Source organism: Thalassophryne amazonica, chromosome 6, assembly GCF_902500255.1.
Source record: "Thalassophryne amazonica chromosome 6, fThaAma1.1, whole genome shotgun sequence".
Taxonomy (NCBI): Eukaryota; Metazoa; Chordata; class Actinopteri; order Batrachoidiformes; family Batrachoididae; genus Thalassophryne; species Thalassophryne amazonica.
The window spans coordinates 126,112,310-126,132,139 of NC_047108.1; the positions used below are offsets into that span (position 1 = coordinate 126,112,310).

At 40.5% G+C, this 19,830-nt stretch overlaps 1 protein-coding gene across 2 annotated transcripts in view; it reads right to left on the reverse strand.

Annotated features, from left to right (window-relative positions):
- Positions 1-6,947: 6,947 nt before the first annotated feature.
- LOC117513070 (probable phospholipid-transporting ATPase IIA) overlaps positions 6,948-19,830 on the reverse strand; it is an 86,279-nt gene continuing 73,396 nt past the window's right edge. For both annotated transcript variants that reach the window (XM_034173394.1, XM_034173393.1), the window contains 7 exons: positions 18,335-18,399; positions 17,141-17,296; positions 14,864-14,928; positions 14,554-14,662; positions 14,389-14,446; positions 11,728-11,931; positions 6,948-8,596 (listed from right to left, as the gene is read on the reverse strand). In XM_034173394.1, coding sequence (XP_034029285.1) covers positions 8,460-8,596; positions 11,728-11,931; positions 14,389-14,446; positions 14,554-14,662; positions 14,864-14,928; positions 17,141-17,296; positions 18,335-18,399 — 794 coding nt within the window. In that variant the 3' untranslated portion in view covers positions 6,948-8,459. The remainder of the gene's footprint in view (positions 8,597-11,727; positions 11,932-14,388; positions 14,447-14,553; positions 14,663-14,863; positions 14,929-17,140; positions 17,297-18,334; positions 18,400-19,830) is intronic.

Below are 19,830 nucleotides of genomic sequence, written 5' to 3' on the forward strand. Positions count from 1 at the left end.
GTGTGTGAGTGTGAATGGGTGAATGTGAGGCATAATTGTAAAGCGCTTTGAGCTTCTGATGCAGATGGAAAAGTGCTATATTATTCTTCCATCCATCTATCTGTCCATCAATGTTCTGTTCAATCATGTTCATAAATTCATCCATCCGCTTGACCCTTTGTCCAGCCTCACCATCCATCCATCTGTTCACCCAACCATCTCTGTCAGTTGATGTATTCATCATCCATCTTCTATCATTCATTAAATCTTCCATCCTTCCACCAGCTTAGCATCTGACATCAGTTTATTCATCTGTTTCTCCAACCTGACCATCCATACATCCATCTGTTCAATTACCCACACGTCTGCCCATCCATCCATCATTTGTCCATCTCTATAACCATTTCTCTGTCCATCAGTGTATCCATCCATGTTTTGTTTATTCATGTTCATGAATGAATCCATCCTTCTGTCTATCCATCCATCCATCCATCCACCCATCTATCATCTGACATCCATCTGTCCATTCATCCATTCTTTCATCCGGTAGAAATGACTCTGCTCTGAGAAAAAAAAAAATACTTTGAAGAGTGAGTTCAAGAGGGCGTGAAACCGTTGAGAGGTAAACGGGTGGGGTCCGCACAGTCCGCCCGGGGGATTCAACTTGGCGGGCCAGGGGCGGCCGCACGGTGCTTCCGGGGGATCCCCTCTCAGGACGCCCGCCTGGCGCCAGCCGTCCCCCGCCGGGCGCATTTCCTCTGCGGCGGTGCGCCGCGACCGGCTCCGGCTTGTCGGCTTGGAAGGGCCCGGGTTGGCGAAGGTGGCTGGCAGCCCCGGCCGCCAGCTCGCCGCGTCCCAGGGCCGCGGACCGAGTGCTCGCTGCGCCCTCTCTCTGCTCCTGGCGGCGGAGGCTCCCTACTCCCACCCCCCCCCTCCCCGGGGCGGGGCCGGGCACACCCACCACCGCCGGGGAGCACTGAAGGGATGGGGCCCCCCGCTCCCGCCGTGACTGCCGACTGGGGCGGACTGCGCCCAGTGCGCCCCAACAGCGTTGCGGCGGCCCAGGCGGGGTGCGGCACACGTCACATCGGAAGGGCGTCAGGGGTCAGCGGCGATGTCGGTGACCCACCCGACCTGTCTTGAAACACGGACCAAGGAGTCTAATGCGCGCGCGAGTCGAGGGGTGGCGCAACCCCCATGGCGCAATGAAATGAAAATGTCTTGTTTTAAGTTTCCATATCTGGACCTCTACTTGTTCTGTGAGACACGCCCACTAAACCATTGTCCACTCTACAATATATAGTAAGTCTCTTCAGCTGCTCCCTTGTTTGCACTCGGGGTCGCCACAGCAAATCCAAGGTGGACGTGCATGTTGATATGCCACAAGTTTTACGCCGGATGCCCTTCCTGACACGACTCCACATTACATGGAGAAATGTGGCAAGGGTGGGATTTGAACTGGGAACCTCCCACACTAAAACCAAGTGCATTAACCACTTAGACCTCAACAATTTTTAGAAGAGGACCTCAGCCTTTTTATTTCCTGTTAATTATGTAATCTTTTTTATGTTTCGTTACCATATACTCACTCTCATTATTGTCATTATCCTCATCATTCTTATTATTATCAATATTATTATTATTACATTTTATTTTTACTTCTATTTTGTCGTTTGATTTTTAAATGGACCACAATGGAAATAAGTGTTTTCACTTTCTTGTGTCATGTATTTTTAATGTATTTACAATTATATTATGAACTTACATTGAACTTAGTACATAAAATCATGCACACACGCTTTTAATATAAAGATGATTTACTGCCCCCCCACTGGAACAGTGTGATAGTCCAGAATGCAATTAGCAATATTAGCTAATATCCCTAATTTCTCCAAAAATATTAGTCCTATCAACTTTCTGTTTTGGCGCCATTTATCCTTGACCCAAAATACATAAACACACCAAATGGCAAATGTCAGCTGTCCCCAGTCGCGCGCACACAGAGCTTTTTGGGGTTTTGTGTGTTTTTTTTTTTTATTCTGCTGCAAGAAGGTGCTTTTAATTTTTACACATGCACAAACAAAGATGGTGGTGGGAGACATCAAAAGCAAGACTCTTTTCACTCATGGTAATGACAACATGACACTTAACTAAACTGACTAAACCCATTGAACTACAAAAAACAATACATTCATAACACTAACAGCACTGTTAAACTAACATGAACCACAATAACAACATTTAAAACCCCAAACTCCCATGGTGCATTGCAGCACAACGTACATTGTTTACTGGTTAGCTAAAATTGCTCATTTCTCCATAAATATTAGTCTAATCAACTTTCCGTTTTCACAGTTTATTCTTAGTTTATTCTTGACCCAAAATACATAAGCATACCAAACAGTAAACGTCAGCTGGCCCTGGTATTTAAATTATGGAGCAGCATCACATCAGTTGATGGTACACAACTCACTCTAAGAGCTGCTGAGACCACTGCTGAATTTTCTTTTGGGCAGTGCTGGGATGTCATTGTGCAATAAGGAACTTTATTTCCTTCCTGCCACAAGTTGAGATCTGTGGAAAACATTTGTCTTCTTTTTCCAATTTGTGCAAACTAATATGTTCCAACATGGAAACTACATACATCCATGCTGGACGAGACAATGTAATTATGTAAGAGGAGTCTGCTCGATATTCAAATGCTCGTAGAGGGAAACCTGGTGTCTTCAGTCCTGTGGAAAGTAGTGGACAACCACGTGCAGATTTTTCCCTTTTGAGCTCACCATTATGAAATCCCATAAAACGATATCAACACCCCCATTTGTCGCTGTCTTCTGTCTCATCCAGTTTTCCACTCTTGGCCATGACTTTCAACATTTCTTTGTTACTATTATTGGCACAATATAGCTTAAAAGAATAAAAATTAAAAACTTGTTGCCCTTCTTTGATCTAGAAGCCTATTAGAAAAACTGATTCAATGTGTTCTTAAAGGGGCCATATTGTGCAAAATATTTCACCAACCTTTGGCAGTTCAATATTACAACCCCTGGCAAAAATTATGGAATCACCGGCCTCGGAGGATGTTCATTCAGTTGTTTAATTTTGTAGAAAAAAAGCAGATCAGAGACATGACACAAAACTAAAGTCATTTCAAATGGCAACTTTCTGGCTTTACGAAAAACTATAAGAAATCAGGAAAAAAAATTGTGGCTGTCAGTAACAGTTACTTTTTTAGACCAAGCAGAGGGGAAAAAATATGGAATCACTCAATTCTGAGGAAAAAAGTATGGAATCATGAAAAACAAAAGAACGCTCCAACACATCACTAGTATTTTGTTGCACCACCTCTGGCTTTTCTAACAGCTTGCAGTCTCTGAGGCATGGACTTAATGAGTGACAAACAGTACTCTTCATCAATCTGGCTCCGGACTATTTGCAGGCCATGACATTGACCCTATGTGTCTTTTTGCAAGGAATGTTTTCACAGTTTTTGCTGTGTGGCAAGATGCATTATCATCTTGAAAAATGATTTCATCATCCCCAAACATCCTTTCAATTGATGGGATAAGAAAAGTGTCCAAAATATCAACGTAAACTTGTGCATTTATTGATGATGTAATGACAGCCATCTCCCCAGTGCCTTTACCTGACATGCAGCCCCATATCATCAATGACTGTGGAAATTTACATGTTCTCTTCAGGCAGTCATCTTTATAAATCTCATTGGAACAGCACCAAACAAAAGTTCCAGCATCATCACCTTGCCCAATGTAGATTCGAGATTCATCACTGAATATGACTTTCATCCAGGCATCCACAGTCCACGATTGCTTTTCCTTAGCCCATTGTAACCTTGTTTTTTTCTGTTTAGGTGTTAATGATGCCTTTCGTTTAGCTTTTCTGTATGTAAATCCCATTTTCTTTAGGCGGTTTCTTACAGTTCGGTCACAGACGTTGACTCCAGTTTCCTCCCATTCATTCCTCATTTGTTTTGTTGTACATTTTTCAATTTTTGAGACATATTGCTTTAAGTTTTCTGTCTTGATGCTTTGATGTCTTCCTTGGTCTACCAGTATGTTTGCCTTTAACAACCTTCCCATGTTGTTTGTATTTGGTCCAGAGTTTAGACACAGCTGACTGTGAACAACCAACATCTTTTGCAACATTGTGTGATGATTTACCCTCTTTTAAGAGTTTGATAATCCTCTCCTTTGTTTCAACTGACATCTCTCGTGTTGGAGCCATGATTCATGTCAGTCCACTTGGTGCAACAGCTCTCCAAGGTGTGATCACTCCTTTTTAGATGCAGACTAATGAGCAGATCTGATTTGATGCAGGTGTTAGTTTTGGGGATGAAAATTTACAGGGTGATTCCATAATTTATTCCTCAGAATTGAGTGAGTCCATATTTTTTTCCTCTGCTTGGTCTAAAAAAGTAACCGTTACTGATTGCCACTATTTTTTTTTTTCTTGATTTCTTATAGTGTTTCTTAAAGCCAGAAAGTTGCCATTTGAAATGACGTTAGTTTTGTGTCATGTCTGTGATCTGCTTTTTTTCTACAAAATTAACAACTGAATGAACATCCTCTGAGGCCGGTGATTCCATAATTTTTGCCAGGGGTTGTAGTTGGAATTTCGGTTTAAACATCCTCAAAAATATCACAATTCTGTGTGTGTACATGTAGAAACTACACTGTTATGAACTAATTTTAGGCTTGAAATGACTTGTCTTTTGTGACATATGTCACACAGTTGACCAAAGAAAACTGGCCATAAAAGTGATGAGTTCATTTTAATATTTACATCATATTGTCTAATTACTTAAGGCTTCTGAAATGTAGGCACAGCATAAAAATGGCTGTAATTCCTAAAGTTTTTTGCTGTTGAACTCCTTGAATGAAACTGTAACATCTACAAGACAATGTTACAAAAACTGTCACTGTCCAAATACCATGTAAATTAGTTTGCACTATTTTGAGGACATGGACCAATTAAATGCAAGGCAGAGGAGCACAGCTGACCTATGCAGCAGCAGGATATCTTTCTGTCTTGACCTCTCTGTATACAGGTCGACTGTCTCAACTTCTTCTATTGGGTCCAGACCTCACAACGTTCTGTTGTGTGTTTGTGTGTCCACATTGTCAAACTCTCTGTTCCAGTGGGAGTAGCGTGTTCAGTGTTTCCAAGCTGGAAACAAACTGTTGTCCTGAAGGACTGGAGATAAAATGCACAGACTTTCTGATAATTAGCCTTGTTATGTTGCGTAGGAGTCGTAAGCAGTCACCTCTGTATTCAAACACACACTCCGTTTCAAATCTTACTTTCTGATTGGACTGTGGTTTGGATGCAAATCAGCGGGGGTCCAAAACTGTCATCAACCGAGGAGGAAAGGTCACCAGGCAGCTCTGTTAATTCTGGAGTGGAATTTCAGTTGCCATGGCAGCAATTACGCTAAATATTTATTTTAATGGCATAACTTATGCAATTGACAAGAAAAAAGTTGTGCACACGGTGCATCCAGAAAGTATTCAGTGCTTCCCTTTATCCACATTTTACATTTTGTTGTTACAGCCTTATTCCAAAATTGATGAAATTCGTTTTCCTCAAAATTCTACACACAATACCCCATAATGACAGTATGAAAAAAGTTTGAAGTTTTTGCAAATGTATTGACACATTAAAGAAATCACATGTACATAAGTATTCACAGCCTTTGCCATGAAGCTCCAAATTGAGCTCAGGTGCCTTGTGTATCCACTTATCATCCTTGAGATGTTTCTGCAGCTTCTTTTGAGTCCACCTGAGTAAATTCAGTTGTTTGGACATGATTTGGAAAGACACACACCTGTCTACATATAAGGTCCCACAGTTGACTGTCAGAGCACAAACCAAGCATGAAGTTAAAGGAATTGTCTGTAGACCACTAAGACAGGATTGTCTCAAGGCACAAATCTGGGGGACAAACATTTTGGCTGCTTTGAAGGTCCCAATGAGCACAGTGGCCTCCATCATCCATAAATGGAAGAAGTTCACATCCACCAGGACTCTTCCTAAAGTTGACCACCTGTCTAAATTAAGAAGGGTTTTAGTCAGGGAGGTGACTGTGGAGATGGATGTGATGTCTTTTTTTATTTTTAATAAATAAAATTCTACTCACTGTGCCTCATAATTTATTATGAGGCACAGTGAGTAGAATTTTGAGGGAAAATATATGAATTTACACCATTTTGGAATAGGCTATAACATAAAATGTGAAAAGAGTGAAGCGATGTGAATACTTTCCAGATGCACCGTACATAAAGTAATAATCATTCATGGAAAATACCTAAATTTGCTTGTCAGTGCTAAAATTTCAACACCAAATAATGTAAAGTAAATCAAAGGAAATATCTCAACCTCTCCCGCTGTAAAACACGACATCAACTAAATGGCAAATGATAAACACAATTCTTCACATAACTTTATAATTTACTGCACTTTCAATTAAAATCTTTATAGAAACTTTGCAGAATTTATTACCACCTTTGAAAAATGTCAGCTACCTATTTTATAAACACAACCTGACATAAGTTTGAGAATGTGGACTCAGTGACTCCCTCCTCTGGTGTAAAAGTACCAAACAGCTACAATGCTGCATTTGTAATGACAAAATCTGAATTCTGTTACTTTAATCTGTGGTTTCACAAGAACATTTTGTTGATTCATTCATTCATGAATTATTAAACCGTCTTTTCGGAATAATGCATTTAGCTGTAAAATTCAAGTTGATCTACAAAGTAATCAGGTCTTATTTTTTCAATATACTTTAATAAAAAGTTGACAGTATTCTCTCACCTTTGAATTTTTTATTTTGTAACCTCACCGTTAAATGTTCTCAGGCCAGTTGAGGAAATCTTTTCAACAATTTCCCTCAAAAATTACTCATTGTGGGTATTTTGACTTTGAAATGTCACAAAAATAGGCACACGCAATAACAAAAACAGATTTATTAATCATCACCATCATCATCACAATGTTGACAACACAATCCCTTTTTGTTCTGCTCATCGGAGTGCAATTGTTAACAAAAAAAGGTTAATAAACAGAAAAAAGTTATTTACAAGAAAATAAACAGATTTTAGCAATAATTTATGTTTTGATTATTGCATTACAACATAAAAAATAGAACCATCAGTTGTACAAAACAAAAATTCTCTGCAAACCAGTTGGGAGTTTAAATAAGTGTTAGAAAAACAATAACTATGGCACCTGAATGCTCTGACACATGACAATCATTTTAACAGAATGAAGATACTTTTTAAAAAAAAAAAAAAAAAACAGGGAAAGTGTTAATCTAATACTTGCTAACTTTACAGAATCTCCACCATATGACCAATAATTTAAATATGAAGAGTCCACACACAGCAGTACTGTTCCAGTTTTTCCTGTAAGTGCAGTGACATTATTCATTTGTGTTAAGGTTTGTACTTGAGAGTTTTGGCTTCTCTTTTTATTTTCTTCTTCATGCATAAACAGTGCAGGTTAGTGCAGTGAGAAGCTTCTGGATTAGACAACACCAAGGTTTTTTTTTTGGGTGGGTGGGGGGGGGGGGGGTGTCGCTTGTTGGGAGTATTTTCAGGTTTGGCTTGAGGTCGGTGTTACAGTGAGTTACAGTGAGTCACAGTGTGCTGCTGAAGCACCGGCCACACCAGAGGCTGGACTCCGCGGACGCGCGGCTCCTTCAGCTGCAAATACCCAGCAGCCCTTTGTGGCTGCTGTGACTGCGTTCCACAAACACTCTACCGTCACAAAGATAGATTTAACAGCAGACACAGTGGGTCATGCTAAAATAAACAGCCGCGCCACCTCCACCGTGTAGCGTCGGGCTGACGCATAAACAAACACACAACTTGCAGACTTGTGTTTTTAATGCAAAGTCTGGCCAGTAAAAAAAAATTTTTTTTGAACCACATAACTCTCAAACTCCATTTAGAAATCACTGTTTAAGGAGAGTGTGCATCAACTCGTCAGTGGGAATTCTGCAGCAACGTCAGAAAACAGCTTTACAATTTACGATGAATCGTACAAAATGACAAACCAAATCTAAAAAAGTAAATCCTGGATCCCCATGATTTTTAAATGTTTTTTGTTTTAATAAATAGACCTAAACAGCCATATGGCACTCCATTATTCCACCAAGATTATGTACACATCTTGAGAAAATGCTTTACCTCATTATTCGTGCAGTACATCAGACAGCAAATTAAATAAAATTAACCATCAGGCATCAAAATGAATCGACCCATAATTCACTGCGGCTTGTCTGCTCAGTACAGTATCCGTGAGTCTGAGCGTCGAGCAAAGACTTTTGCACGTTTAAAAATGGACCCTTTCAGAATAAATTAAAGAGGATACATCCACTGGACCCTCTGGACTAAGTGCAGGGCGTGTAGGATGAAGATGCTCTTCGGTAAACCGGGTCGGAGGCATCTCGCTGCTCCTTAAGAGGTCAGTTTGGAGTAGCTGGGTGGGGAAAAGCGTCTCCGCAGGTACTTGAGGATGTAGAGGGGCAGACAGCTCACCAGTGTGATGACTGTCACCTTCCACAGGAACGACACTGTGGTGATGAAGTAAACATCTGCAACAGACAAACCGGTGACAACCTGAATGAAGACGAATGAGCTGCATTAATCCGTCCTCATGGACAGTTTCGATTAAAGTGGTTCTCTTTTCTTTTGTTTCCATTTTGACTTGACTCATATTCACATTCTGTCTTTCATTTTTCAGGAAACTCATTTGTTCTTTTTCTCCCCTTTCGGCTGCTCCCATTAGGGGCCGCCACAGCAGATCGTCCATCTCTATCTCACCCTGTCCTCTGGCCCACCAACCACCTGCATGTCCTCCCTCAGCACATCCATAAACCTCCTCTTTGGCCTCCCTCTTCTCCTTCTGCCTGGTGGCTCCATCCTCAGCATCCTTCTCTGCACATGTCCAAAGCGCCTCAATCTCTCCTCTCTACCTGTGATGTTCCTCTGATTTACTAATTCTTAATCCTGTCCATTTTCATCACTCCCAAAGAAAAAAGTAACATCTAGAAATTCATTCAGATTGCAAAATAAACCTTACAAAAGTATATTTTTCTTATTTCTAGTCAAAATATCTGATCTACACTTAATATAAGAATGACATCAGTAAAATTTCAGTAAGCTTTAATGATGGGGGGGGGGGGGGGGGGGGGGGGGGGGGGGGGGTTCACGCCAATACAGCCTAGAATCTTGTTTGGCGAAAGAGTCTTGATGTGTCTTGTTTCTAGTCAGATTTGAGATTAAACAAATATTTGGATTTACCATAATATTTTTAAGATGTGTTATTTGTAAGAGATATAAAGACTTAGTATTATTAGCAAAAAAATTTCAAGACATCTTGAGTGAATTTCCACGTTTGTTTTTTTTTTTGCTTGTTAAAAGTTAAAAAAAATAAAAATAAAAACCCAACTTGTTTTCATGTACACACACACACACACACACACACAAGCATTAACGAGAAGCCGTGCATTATACGGTTTGAATGCACGACGCGGAGTCTGAAACACCACAACGCTTATACCACGGTCCCACACAGTGAGCTAACACACAAATATTTATTTAAGTTAACAAAACTTGATAAAAATGTGTGAGTATTTGTAACTATTTTATGTTTTGTCTCTGATGCACTTACAGAGTCTGCGGGCTCACGCCGCAGCGGGCCGCTCACACCACCCCTCCTCTCTGCTGTGTTGGGCTGTGACAAACTCTGGCAACATGTCCAGAAACTATGCTCGCTGTTTTGATGCAGAGCGCTCGGCCGCCCGCAAGGATAGAACCGTTCTCTTCTTCTTTCCCGTCTTCAATCTTGTCCAGTTCGTCTGATGTTAAATCATTACGCCGTTGCTTTTGCTGTTCTTCTCGTTTGCTCTCCTCTTTCCATTCCTCAAATGTTTTATTTTGGCCAACAATATTACAATTCACTTGGAAATCCATGTTTTATTGTGTTTCTGTCATTCACTTGTCAGAACACAGCTGATCTGCGCCAAATGATTTGTGCGTTGCTATGGTGACCACCAGAGGGGAGTGATTATAACAGTGACTTAACTCGCCAAACTACGTGTGTATACACGAAAATAATGCACACCAGTTAGACATGGAATTCACTGTCCATGGTGTGTGTGTATATATATATATATATATATATACATACTCAACAAAAATATAAACGCAAGTCTAAGGCACACCTGTGCACTAATCATGGTGTCTAATCAGCATCTTGATATGGCACACCTGTGAGGTGGGATGGATTATCTCAGCAAAGGAGAAGTGCTCACTATCACAGATTTAGACTGGTTTGTGAACAATATTTGAGGGAAATGGTGATATTGTGTATGTGGAAAAAGTTTTAGATCTTTGAGTTCACGAAATAGGAGCAAAACCAAAAGTGTTGCGTTTATATTTTTGTTGAGTGTATATATATATATATATATATATATATATATATAAAGTTCATTATTTGAGAAAACCAATTTTGCGCTTCAGTGTACTGCCTTTAAGAAGTGCTGCATCTTTTCACAGCAGCTTAAAGATTTTCTGGTAATTAATAAAAACAAAAACATACTGTTAAAAAACACCTTGTTTCATCAAAGATATGACGCAAAACACGATGTTTCGTAGACACTTTCACTCATGATTTTTAAAGTGTATTCTCTAAAAACAAGTCCTTACAGCTACATAATACTGTGACTAGAAATTAGATAGACACTTGGTAAGAAACGGGGTTTTGCAGCGGATGTCCATTAAAAAAAACAAGATTTTCACAGGTTCATTTGGGCTCAGGTCCAAAATACCTGACCAGTAAAAACCTCTAGTCCAGAGATTTCCAGCCTTGAAGTGCACAATAAGCCAAATAACATCTCTGACAAGACAGAATTCTATTTCTCTGAATGACTTTAAGTGTAGCAAACATAATGATCACAAGTGAAATCATCCTACAGAGTTTGACCTGAACAGCCTTTAAAATCTATTCTGGTCCGACTTCAAGGAGGGAGGAGAGGTGCCCAAAAAGGGTACACGCAACCACATTCCAGTCATGATCCTCAGTGGTCGAGATCGTGGGCTGAAAATGGAATTCCACACCCACATAGAGCCCAAAATAAAGGATTGGAAAGCCCTTGTTTAGAGTGCTGTATTTGTCACCGATCTCCATTTTTACTTTCAGCCAACACAAGTAAATAAATATCCACTGACCTGCAGGCTGTAAAACAACAAAGACGAACTGTTGTCGGGGGAGATTTAGAACAGATTCACAACCATTAAGATGCTGTGAATCTGTTTGGATGATATGCTGTGAGCACAAGTCATTTGGTCTTTTCAGGCAAACACCTCTTTTCAGTGACAATCATGAACTTCAGCAGTTCGTGGCAACGCAGGAAACTAACAGGATGGCTGGCATTTCCTCTTTGATCCGATGCTGTGCCTGAGCATCTTCCACACAGGACGATTTGTCACCGCGCTGACCTTTGGCCTTCCTAAGGTCCAGCATAGCAGAGTTTATTGTACACCAGAGGCGTAATGTGACTGAGCAGGTCGTGCTGACTGCTGACGTACAAATTCAAGGTTGCAAAAAGCAAAATTACAACAATAACAACAACAAAAAACCCTCCCACACAAAGAAGCCTGGATGTATTTAATCTATGAAATTCTGTAGTGTCTTTTGGAAAATGTGTTTTTGTTTACTCACCTATGAACTCGTGCAAGAAGACGAGTGAAGCAATGTAACAGGCCAAACTGAGGAGCTCGGCCACAATCATGAGCCAGTGCCACGTCTGGATGGTCAGGGCCACCATCAGCAGCTCCGTCAGAATAAGAGATGTGAAGGAAATGGCCACAATATGGACGAACTCCGACTCAAAGAGCAGCATCGCCCCGTACATAATGATGCTTCCTGTGAAGGAAAATCACAGACCAGACCGAGTCCACACGATGCAGTCTGCCTTTACAATCCTTTATGCTTGAAGCTGGAGAGGTGACCCGAAAACCTGACGGAGCACTAACTGGGATGTTTGAGGCCAGCTGTATTTTATAACCTCAACCTTGTACAGAAGATTAAAGGATCAAATAAGCTTGTTTACACACAGCAGATCACAAAAGAGGCACATAATAAGCCACAATAAAGTGATGACTGAGGCACCATTATCTGAAATAACATCTGATGTTGGTGTCTGAAGGCAAATTAAATACAGTCAAGTGTCACCCACAGCAACAGTAATCGAGACGTTACCAGCTGGTGGTGGAGGAAGGGGGGGGGGGGGGGGGGGTAATAACCACCACCCTGTCAGAAGTAATACCAGACAAGTCCTGAGCTGTGTCAGAAATCACTTGTGTCCCTCTGCGTTCAATAACTCAGAAATGGGTGAAAACATTTTCACCAATGTGGTAGGAATATTCCTTCAATTCAACTTATTTATGTTGCACCAACTCACAGCATAAGTCACCCCAAGGTGCTTCACATGGGTAATGTGTGACCTCACCAACCGCCCACCCCCCAAGCAAGCAAATAGGTGAAAGTGGTAAGGGGGGGGGGGGGGGGGGGACTCCCTCTGGTGTTTTTTGAGGAAGAAACCTCAAGCAGATCGGACTCAGAGGGGTGACCCACTGCTTAGGCTATTCTAACAATAACAAGTAACAGAAAGTTTACAACCATGCAAAACAAAATGTTGTGGTAAGAGTCGCCTGTAAGTATTTTATTCTGTTCTTCAGCCACAGGTCCAGCGAGTGACGTCAGACATTCCTTTGGCGAATGTCTCAAGATGATTAACATTAGGAGCAGATCAAAGGTCAAGATTGTCTGGAAAAACAAATTTTCCAAGAAATATCTGCAACAAGTAATGCTAGAGAGGTGATCCAAATCAAATCAAATCAATTTTATTTATATAGCGCCAAATCACAACAAACAGTTGCCCCAAGGCGCTTTATATTGTAAGGCAAAAGCCATACAATAATTACAGAAAAACCCCAACGGTCAAAACGACCCCCTGTGAGCAAGCACTTGGCAACAGTGGGAAGGAAAAACTCCCTTTTAACAGGAAGAAACCTCCAGCAGAACCAGGCTCAGGGAGGGGCAGTCTTCTGCTGGGACTGGTTGGGGCTGAGGGAGAGAACCAGGAAAAAGACATGCTGTGGAGGGGAGCAGAGATCAATCACTAATGATTAAATGCAGAGTGCTATGAGATCCATAGGCCATATGTTACTTTGTAATATATATTTATTAGGAGCACCAGCTAAGGAATTATCCTTTTTATACTATTTATATTTATTTACTTGAGAGCTCTGTACAAGAATCCCTATGTACCCAAAAACTTGTGTGCGAGTATAAATGGCAAATAAAGTCTCTAATCTTAATCTAATATTGCTTATAATCATTTGTCATTATGTGGTATAAGTGACATTGTGTCTATGTTGCTAAACAGTTATGAAATTACACCAACTGTCCAAAACACACATTTTCTAGATCTCAATAATGAACAGGGCTAAAGAGGTGATCCAAAGTTTATAGCAGTCAGCTAATCATGTCATTACATGGTATAAGTGATATCCTGAAGACATCACTGCAATGTCATGAAATTACATCACTGTATACCAAAGGGGAAAAAAAAAATCCTGATATCTGCAACCAATAGGGCCACATTAACAATACATCTTCAGTCTTGCACTACTACCACTCTTCGTATATCTTGAACTGGCCATCATACTCTTAGTGTGCAGTGTTGTGCAGATGCATTTTAGAAAGTGCACAAGTCAGTCGTGATTTTGGACATTTGCACATCACACTTAATTTGAACTATGAGGTATAGTTCAATTTGCACACTGATAAAATGTAAAACTCTACATTGCATTTTAGGAACTCTTGCAAAAAAAAGCATTGTCCAGATGGTAGGTGTTATTTTAACACTACATTGTATAGATTGTTATGACCATTATATAGTGCATACATTCGACACTGAGAACTCACATTCCATTGTAGAAGGCAACATCAGTGCTCAAACCAAAGTAAAATTCCTTGTACTCTTGTGGATACTTAGTGAATAAAGGCTATTCTGAAATAAAGAGGAAGTAATTTCAAACAGCTCTGGGGGTCACTACTGGGGTTAGAAGACCAAAGGTCAATGTCACGAGGTCATCAAATTGTTTCTGTTCACTTATACAGGAAATGACATTTTGCCCACAACATGTGGAACACGGCTTGATGTCAGACCTGTTGTTATGCTTTAGAGGTCACAGGTTAAGGTCTTGAAATTAAGAATTGACACTGTATTTAATATAGCCTATACACATATCTACAAAAGCTGTAAACATCATATTAAACTGAAGCTTACACCAGGTTGCATAGATTCTTCCTTACCTTGGTAGATACTTATTAGGACCCATATCAGAAATGTCTTGAAAGAAAGTGGCCGACCCTGCGAGGAACATATCATTTGCCATATGTCAGTTTTTTTTTTTTTTTTTTGCAATCAATTAGTGCTACGACACTCAAACATTCAGGGAGTAACCGTTCATTAAATACCTTCAAAAGGTCTTTGTATAATTCTGGGTACAACATGGCAACCTCTGACTTCACATCTTTGTCCAATACAAGGGAAAATACCGGAAACATGGTGTAGGCAGTGGAGTAGCTATAACAAACAAAATACAGTCAGTTCTTCAGTGTTTAGACAAAATCAGATAACGCTGCACATAGCCGTGTCCATTTGCACACTTCATTCTCATAGATATGTCCAAAGTTTCCCCTCTTCCCACATGTTGAAGGGGATTTAACAGAGGAAATGCCAAAGAATCAAGACAGATAAGTCATCATCATTCAGTGTGCGTCTTACCCAATAACCAGGAATCCTTGGTACAGAGGGACTGAAGCGAAGTAGAAAACAGAAGAGAAAACTGCCTAGTAAGAGATAAACAGAAGAGAGAAATTAAATGAGGCGGTACACATTCTGCCAGTTACAGCCTCCTGTGGTGACTCCACATGAATGGGAGCAGCCGTAAATACATAAATCAATAAATCACATATTCCTCTATATTTAACATCAGCACTGTGATGGTATTCAGGATAATATAAGAAATCACAGGCATTTCTGTTTTGAAGTGCTCTCTTCCAAGATGACCAAACCTTCAGCTATAGCATACAGACAACATTTTGTCCAATATCTTGTATAAGGATTTGCCACAATTCCCAGTGTGATTGTTTTTGGGTGAAATTATCATAGATGGACGCCATTAGCCTTCATTTTAAATACCTACATTGGGTCAGTGATTTCAGTAACTGTGTTCTAGTGTTCTGTGTTGCAGACTTAAGACGCACTTATTTTCCCTTTCGTATGGCAAGCATACTGGTATGTTACTATGCTTTTTACTCTTAATTTTCTTAGTAAACAGAGCGGGCCGCGGGCCTCAACTTTATCTAAATTCTGGGTCTGTTAGTGAAGCTTAGGGTTAATGGCCGGCGATCACCTTAGTATTTCTTCTGTTTTTCTTGTTGTTTCATGCTGACAAAGTACACTGTATTTCTCGTCTTTCTGATGCCTGATTGTTTTTTTTCTTTTCTCTCTGTTTGAGATGTGGCTCCATACAAAGATGGCTGCGGTGTCTATGTCTGCAACCCTCCTGTCCTGTGCACCAGCAACATTTCCTGTATATTCGTTCTGTGAATTGTTCTGTAATTTATGTCTGTATCATGGCCCAAGCAGAGGGTCACCCCTTTGAGTCTGGTCTGCTTGAGGTTTCTTCCTCAGAGGGAGTTTTTTCTTACCACTGTCACCTGTGTTCTTGCTCTAGGGGTTGGTAAGGTCAGACCTTATTTGTGTGAAGCACCTTGAGGCAACTTCGATGTGATGTGGTGCTATATAAATGCAAATAAAGTGAAATTAAATTGAAAATAGTGATCTGAAACAGAAAATGTATCACCATGACTGTTTCTAACAGTCTCTGGTGTTATGATTCTGTCACATTTGATACTGAAGCATTTGTGCAACTTTCATGTATGCAGGAAGCACATTGATTTGTTCACACTGTAACTTCAGTCAATCCCTTCAACAAGATGGCAACCAGAGCTACTGGTTATCGACTGGTTCAGAGAATGACGCTGTCCAGTCCAGTGACCAGTATGATGACGGGTCACTGAACAACTCCACAAATATGAAAATGATGTAACTGAGATGCTATATGGTCTATGCAGTCACCAGAACACAACCCAAGTGAACACCTATGGGACATTATGGATCAAGATGATAGAGTGTGCTGATTCTCAACCATCATTAACCACCTCATGAGGGAATATCTTTTAGAGGAAGGACAGTCCATCTCTCCTTTGGAGTTCCAGACACTTGTAGAATCAATGCCAAAGCATAATGAAGCTGTTCCGGCAGCACATGTTGGCCCAAAACCTTTCCAAGATGCTTGATATTGGCGTTTCTTTAAATCTCTCACCAGTAAATTATTAAATCACAGAAACAGAAGCACATCCAAGATATGCTGCCATATGACATGAGAATGCACCAATTCACCAATCCAAAAATGCACCACAGCTTAACAAATCATTTACGCACATCTCCTACACAAAACCCAACAAATCAGTCATTATAATTATGTAATCAAGCTGCTACAGAGAATCCAACTTCATGGACTAATTATACTGTGGTTTTTCAAACTTGTTGGAGTAAACAGTGAACTGTATCAAGTAGTCAGGCTACCATCCACGCAGCCCCAAACCAGACTGGTCACAGCTGTGGTTGTGGTTGGCGTTAATGCAAGGAATGTGGAGGAGGGCCTCCCTAAACCCCAAACTCCACGATGAAATGAGTCACAGGCCTTCCCTCAACAGCGGGGCTGAGGCTGGACTTGGACATGGGAAGTTGATTGAAGATGAGGTTGGGAGAAAAAGGGCACCCGGTGCCCACTCCTCTGACTCATCAGACACTCCACCCTTTCAGGACCACCAATGAAGCGTCTTTCCTCCGTTTGCCCCACAGATTTAATGTTTACAGTGGGCATACACAACTCTGTGTCCCGTTGCTCCAATGACTCCTGATCACTTTTTTTCAGAGATATACTGTCAATATTTCAGATGTAGTGTCCATCATGTTTTGCTAACTCTGTACCTGCATGGTGCTAATGCACAGGCTCCTGTGGATGACAAACTGGCTGAGGGCTGCAGATCTCTTGTAGCTGTTCCGTCCATGGACCATAAGGAGACGGCCTAAATGTTTGAACTGAGTCACGGAGAAGTCAGCAGCCAATGATGCCTGTTTTCCTTCCTGTCAAACATGCGGCAGAGAAGGCATTGAGGACATGCTGAGAGAAGCCTTTTCCTCAACTGAAATATGTCATAACTTATTTGTAGCATGACAAATGTTGACAGGAAACACAAAATGTCTATCAGCTCTCCCAAAGAAAAAAAAAAGGAAAAGAACAACCTGTTTTTGTGACTGCTGCTTTAAATCATAACTTCACCACACCTCGTAGTTGACTCAAGAGGGAGCAGGTCATCCGTTTCTCAAACAGCACAAACCAACTCAGTGGTTGTGTCTCAAATCATGAACAGGAATTCAGGTGTGGACATCTACAATGAGCGGTTCCCCTTAAACGTTTGCTTGCAATAGTGAGCGTTCAACAGTAACATATATCTATAAAGATTTGTTGAATTTTCAGGATACTTATTACAAAACCACAACTTCATGTTCCTATTAAAAACATTACTAAAAACCCTAATATGGCCACTAACAAAATAAATGCAAAAATCCACAGTAACTGATCCTGTTGGAAATATAACTGCCCAACAACAATACATTATCTGTTCTTGAGCTGCTATGGAGATGCATCACAGCCAAAGCTCTGGACTGTGTTCAGACCAATGAAACTGAGGAAAACATTTGCAGTATCCACCAGAGTGACTGGCCAGAATTTTAAACACTTTTCTACATTTTGTCAGGCTGAATACAGCCTAGGTTTTGCTTTTAAGTACAGCCTGCACAAGGTAAATTCATCCAGCAGGTTTTCTTCACCTTCCAAGTTGCACTGGCAACATTTCCTGTATATTCGTTCTGTGAACTGTTTCTGTAATTTATAACGTCACAAAAAAGTCACTACACTACTGATAACAGACAGTGAATCATAATATTGTCCTGCCATCATTATTTCTTTTGTGCATGCAACAGATCCTCATAAAAACCAAAGAGGAATCATCTGTGTGCACGTTCCTCTCTGAACGTGAGAGAAATCTTCACAGGAAACTCAAAGCGACAACTGTGAAAGCGGCACAGCGATGCGAGGTGATGAGATGGACAGAGTCTTACTTTTCCTTCTACTCCCACGCCACAGTCTGCTTCCTGGATCATGCTGACATCGTTTCCTCCATCCCCTAAGAGAAAACAAAAGCCACAGAGGTGTCAGGATTCACATCGGTGAGTCTACTACAGACTTTTAACGAGTGTATTGTCTATGTGTGATAAGTCGGACACGCCCTTAATTTGAGTTGATTAGCAGATCAGTTCAAGGCCCACAGAAAGGAAGATCAGCTGTCGGTTTACAACTGAAAAGATAACGGAAACCTGTCATCTACAGATAAGCTAAAGACAAAATATATATAATATCACGAGTTACCACTGGGAGTACTGGTGAGATAAACTGGCCTGTGCCACAAAGGTACAAAGGTTTGTAGCTGTGGCATAAGAATATGGAGAATATTGTGAGTTGCACTGAAAACCACTTAGCCATCTGTGAGCTTTTATTTTTTGGCCTGTACACATTTCATCTGTTAACAAGCAATTTCTGTGTAACTTTTTCATCTGATGCAGATACTCAAAGCATTCTACATGATGCCTCATATTCACCCACCCACACACACACACACAGCAATGTGGGGATTAAACGTGTACGGCCTTTGTGCCTTTAGGATTTAAGCCATTAAAAGAATTTTCTGTGGCACCACTACAGTTTTATTTATTAGCCTTTAACTAGGTGATTCACAATATGAAAAACTGAAAAACTCCTTTGTCCCTCATGCGATCAGACTGTAAAACTCCTCACTCGGGGGTTTGAGGAGTAACAGGAAGACAGAGGGCGGGAAGGAGAGGAAAAGTAGTCGCCAGTAGCGAGCCATATTTCTGGTATTTATATTTGTATTTACATTTTACAAATTGTTTTTTTTTTTTACTTTCACGTTTGAGATTGTGTGCTTCTTACCCTGTGTGCTGCTATACAATGCTACTGGAACCTCAATTTCCCTGAGGGAGTCTTTCCAGGGATTAATGAAGTTCTATCTAATCTAATATGACATTGCCAATATGATCAAAATTTGCGGTTTCTGGAAAAAATTCATAAATAGTTCCATGATGCCTCATAACCGCGCAAAATACTGACCAAGCTCCGGGATGTTAATGCATTTTCAATGGGGATTCACGACTGAACACACTCAGAAAAACACTCGCAAAATATGTGTTAAAATGCCGTTCTGACCTGGATACTGAGCCAGTAAAATTATTTAACATTAAATCATGTCAAGAAAGTATTAAACTTACTCTGACACACACACTATTCCCAAATATTAGTGTTGAAAGTTACACAGATCTGATCTGTTAAGCTGCTGAGCTGAGAAGTCCAGCTGCTGCTGTTTTCAGCTCAGCGCGACTCCTAAAACCATCACCAAACATTGATTTATATACACACACATATATATATATATACAACCCCTGGCAAAAATTAGGATGTTCATTCAGTTGTTTAATTTTGTAGAAAAAAAGCAGATCACAGACATGACAAAACTAAAGTCATTTCAAATGGCAACTTTCTG